The sequence below is a fragment of the Montipora foliosa genome, chromosome 10 (assembly GCF_036669935.1).
Source record: "Montipora foliosa isolate CH-2021 chromosome 10, ASM3666993v2, whole genome shotgun sequence".
NCBI lineage: Eukaryota > Metazoa > Cnidaria > Anthozoa > Scleractinia > Acroporidae > Montipora > Montipora foliosa.
In genome coordinates, this window is record NC_090878.1 from 20,873,297 (window position 1) to 20,878,296 (window position 5,000).

Consider the following 5,000-nt stretch of genomic DNA (forward strand, 5'->3'; position numbering starts at 1 on the left):
AGCCGCCAGGGTGCTCTCCAAGCTCTCAGAGAAAGAAAGGTAAAATAAATACTAACACGTGAAATATCCGTGGAAGAATAAGCGACTTGGACTTTGTGCGTTTTTCATATAATGGCAGACCATTACGTTCAACTTTAAGGCCCAGTAATACGGGCAACATTTTTCGTGAAACTTGTCGCGCAACAATGTTGCGTAGCAAGTTGAGATGGTTTGTTGCGCGTATTACCACCTTCTTGCGCAACAAATTTTCATGTTGCAAAAAGTAAAAACGACGTCTACTCCACAAAACCTCAAATCTGGCAATTTCACGTTGTTTTGTAGACGGCGGCAAAGAGATAGACAAAAACACTGAATATGCAAAGTTTTGACGTTCTCGTTACCGTCGCCGTTGTCTTTCTAAAGCTCCCTTGTTGACGTCTCACGTCACTTGTTTCTCAAGCACTGTGAAACGTGAAAAAACAGCCTAGCACTTCCGTGGCCGTGGTCTTGTTTATGTTGTATATATATTGTAAAGCTCTTTGACCATCGAGGTTAACCTCATACACCATTCTGTGTCCTGTAGCTTAGTTATATGACGTCCTGAGATGTTCAAACGATGGATAGCGCTATCCACCGGATAAATCAGTACACGGTGGATAAAGTAATAGGGAAACCAATTGCGCTATTCAATGGATAGTGATTTATCCGGTGGATAGCGCTATCCACCTTTTGAACAACTGGGGCCTGGGGCCCGTTTCTCGAAAGTCCCGAAAATATTTCGGGCCCGGAAAGCCATTTGTAAAACTGCCAACCGCTTGTTTTTGAAAGCCGATCTTTCAACATGTTTTCAAAGCAACAAAAGGAAAAATGACTGTGAAGTTTGACGACTTAAATCCTCTCAGTTCTTGAGATACAAAGGGAATTGTGACACCCGAAAGTGGCCCTTAAAATTTCAGGACTTTCGAGAAACGGACCCCAGGGACCCGTTTCTCAAAAGTCCCGAAACTTTACGGGCCGTTTTCGGGTTTCACAATTCCGTTTGTATCTCAAGAACGGAGAGAATTTAATACCTCAAACTTTACAGTTATTTTTCTTTTTGTTGCCTTGAAAACATGTTAAAAGATCGGCTTTCCAAAACAAGCGGTTGGCAATTTCACAAATGGCTTTTCGGGCCCGAAAAGTTTTCGGGACTTTCGAGAAACGGGCCCCTGGCCCGGTTTGCTCGAAGTATGGTTAGCGCTAACCAGCGTTCATTACCATGGAAACCTAACCACTGGATAGCTCTCAACCAAAGGTGAGTTCTAATCAGTCTTCGAGCAACCGGTCCCTGAACGCTTGTTTAAATAAAGCTGAACTCCCTTAGCCACTGTGAGATATTGATTTTTCATACATTATCTTTTGAATGGCAGGGGAGGGGGGGGGGGGGGAAGGGCGAAGGGCGTTACAATAGCAATTCTCTTGAGTTTTTATGCTGGATCGCCTCGAGTGTAAAGAATTGAACATTTTATTTCGGTACCCTTGCATGAAAGCAAACTGTATTAGGTGTAATTTGCAGAGAAATTGTAAGGAAATCGTTTCGTGGGAATGTAGTGGCTCAGTGGTTAGGGCGCTTGCCTTGAGATCCGGAGATCCCGGGTTCAAGACCCGCTCTGACCACTCGCTGAATTTGTTCCTGGTATTCCCTGGTTCAACTTCCCAGCTGCACTTGTAAATAGCCAACTGGTTTGCCTCCGGTCAGTTGGGATTCTTAACAGTTGTTGTTGTTGTTTCGTTGATTGTTTCATTGGCCCTGAAAAGCCCCTATGGGGAGCGGTCAATTAAGTATGTATTGTATAATGTAATTAAAAGCTTGGAAATATTATTGACACCAGCCACCTCCTTGATATGTTTCATTTCTTTTTCGAATGTAGCCCCGATGTTACATTGGAGTTGAGACTGGAGTACCTGTCACGTGCTATCATGAGCGCCAAGAGCAGTAATCTGAGGACAGCGGTCAGCGGTGAAGGGGAGTTTCTGCATGAGCTTGAAGAAAAACTGGAAGTGGCGCGGATCCAGATGCAAGTTTATGAAGCGCTGATGAGGATTAATTCTGTCACCGCATCCAGGCAACTTGATCAGGCTTTGGCTGTTTTGAACTCGCGTCTTCTGGATATCACTACAGTACGTTTTCTGTTTATTTTTTAGTTTTCATTTCAAGGTGCGGGCATATGGATCACAATACTATGTTTCAAGCCATTTGAGAAGGAACGGAAGGTCCTACCATTTACCCTCGGTTTTAAAGCGAATTGAAGTACAAACGTTCTGTGATGAAAGGAGACAGGAGACAGTTTGATCCAGTGGTTAGGGTGCATGATGTACATGCGCTTGCACCAGTTCCCTATCCGGCTGTGACCACTGGTTTGATTTATCTCCTTTGATCCCAAAGTCCAATCCAACAAACTTTGTAAATTGCCAACTGGTTGCCTTCTTTCAGTTGAGTTTTTTTCGAACAAATTATATATAATGGAAAATGCACTAATCTTTATCATCGTTGTTGTTATTTTAATAACGTACATGAAAAGGATTTCTCGATTCTGCTTGGCTAAGAGAATTGCAGTTTCAGGTAAACAACATGCAGAAAAGAGATAATTCGGCGGAACAAAAAAGTAACAAACCGGACATTCTGATTGGTCAGTGATCAAAGAAAGTCACAGATAGCCAATCAAAATGCGATCCCTGGATGACGCAATTGTTGGCTTGGTACGCGTGCCTTGCTTCTGCTTAATTACGACAAGCTATCTCGATTTTTTTCATGTATAGTATTAATAAGTTATGACAGGACTTTTCTCGTGCAATTTGGAATAAATTAGCACTCGCAATTTTTTTCAAACTACAAATAGGCTAGTTTCGAATTGTGCAGCAACAAAAGAACAGAGTCAAGGTTCAGGGGAATAATTTGCATTTTCCTTTGTTTTGAACAATACAATATGCTAATTATTCCCCTGAACCTCGACACTGTTCTTTTGTTGCTGCACAATTCGAAACTAGCCTATTGCGCTTGCCTGTGTTTGTCTTTGAGAAAATTCACTATCACTGATTTATTGCACTCGAAATCATTTGATTACCTACACGTAGTGGTAGTGGTAGTATTAGTAGTATTAGTAGTGGTATTGGTGGTGGTGGTAGTGGTAGTAGTAGCAGTAGCAGCAGCAGTAGCAGCAGCCCTGGCGGCGGTCGTCGTCGTCGTAGTTATAGTAGAAATGATGTGGATGCTTCCCTTAAAAATTTCACATGGTATTCAAATTTACTTCTGTAGCATCTGCCATTATGGCCACAGTACAGGGAGAGACACTGGAAAGGAGAATTTCTAAAATTAGGTGCACCATTCTCGTTCCCAGATCCCATCGTTTCTCAGGGTTCGTGCTACTCCTTGAAGTCCTTGACAAGTCCTGGAATTTAATCTTGGACTTCCAGGGCGCTTGAAAAGCCCTTGAAAATAAGGATTTTGTGGAAAACTGCTTGAAATTTCCTTAAATTTTTGCTTGGGTGAAAATTATTGAGATTGCATCATGCTAAGTTAAAGAGACATTTCAAAAATTGAGCCCAAATTTGATTATTGGGGAAAAATTCAAATGCTCGTGCATGCACGTACCTTGCAGGATGTGGGAAGGGTTCAAGGTAGGCTTTTTCAGCAAAGAAAACACTGAAACATGATGTATGGCAAAGAAATCTTCTTACAAAGCCTCCTCAAAGACTCAATTTCTGGTTCTTGAAAACTCTTTGAATACTCCTGGAGTTTTATAGACAAAATCCAGCACGAACCCTGTTTCTCTTAGCCTGGGCCTTCTCACGAGAAAACGAAGGGCTCTGAAGACATGGGAAATTGCAATTTTTCTATTGGTTAGCTTGCGAACAGTAAAATCTTGAACCGGAAGTAAAAAAAGGCCGATGTGGCGCGAAGGGGCAAAGCCGATCGGTAAAATGACCAAAATGTCTTTGTTTAAAACTACCGTATTACTCATTGCTTCTTTCTGTTCGACACAATGAGAAGGGACACATTCTCTACGTTTAGTACTGTTGACGACTCATATATGAACTCCGGAAGACCTAGAATCTGGGACTGCAAATCCTGTGTCTCCATAGCCCTTCCTTTTTTGGTGCGAAAGAGGAACGATGGGGTCTGGGAACGAGAGTGAGGTCGCACTGATTGATGCGTCTGGAGATGCTCTGGAAAATTTCCCCTCGAATCGAATCGTTCCATTTATTTTGAAAGCAGAATCACGACTAATTCAATTTAAGGACCACTGTCTTATTCTCAGTTCCCTGTGTAAAGATTTCATTTTCAAATTGTTATTGATGATCGCCATCTTACTGTTTCTCCGCCAGCTTTATGGAGATTTCGCTGATGCCTTTGCGCTGGCTGAATGTAAACTTGCCATAGTGCATTGCGCTGGACACTACGATCCCACGTTGATAGAAACACTATGGAGAGACATCATTGACAAGGGTAAGTTATCTCAGTTGTGAGGGTGGTTTGACAGTTCTGGGGCCCGTTTTTCGAAAGTCCCGAAACTTTACGGGCCATTTTCGGGTGTCACAATTTCCTCTGTGTCTCCAGAACGGAGAGGACTTGAATCGTCAAACTTCACAGTCAATTTTCTTTTTGCTACCTGGAAAACATGTTAAAAGGTCGGCTTTTCAAAACAAGCTGTGGGCAGTTTCTTAAATGACTTTTCGGGCTCGAAAAGTTTTCGGGACTTTCGAGAAACGGGCCCCTGGTGCTTTGTGACCGGGACTACAAATCGCAGCAAGGCTGCAAGTGGTCTTGTTGTGACAGAGACGTGTGGGGGGGGGGGGGGGGGGAATTTTGGTGGGCACGTAGATTGGTAGGAATGCAGCTATTAAAACAGGTCTCGTGATTTCTTCAGAACACAACGGGCACAAATGCAGTGCGAAAACAGTAGAGCCTAAGAATTGGATCCTACTCCGGTCGAATGAAAATTGTTGTAAAGAGCTGCGTGACATCTGAATTGAAAACAACC

General features: G+C 42.8%; 1 protein-coding gene across 2 annotated transcripts in view; it reads left to right on the top strand.

Moving 5' to 3' along the window:
• The window catches only part of LOC137973675 (nuclear pore complex protein Nup155-like), a 43,851-nt gene that overhangs the window by 31,675 nt on the left and 7,176 nt on the right, over nt 1-5,000 (top strand). For both annotated transcript variants that reach the window (XM_068820545.1, XM_068820546.1), the window contains exons 28-30: nt 1-39; nt 1,890-2,139; nt 4,345-4,465. The exon at nt 1-39 is cut by the window's left edge and continues 119 nt beyond it. In XM_068820545.1, coding sequence (XP_068676646.1) covers nt 1-39; nt 1,890-2,139; nt 4,345-4,465 — 410 coding nt within the window. The remainder of the gene's footprint in view (nt 40-1,889; nt 2,140-4,344; nt 4,466-5,000) is intronic.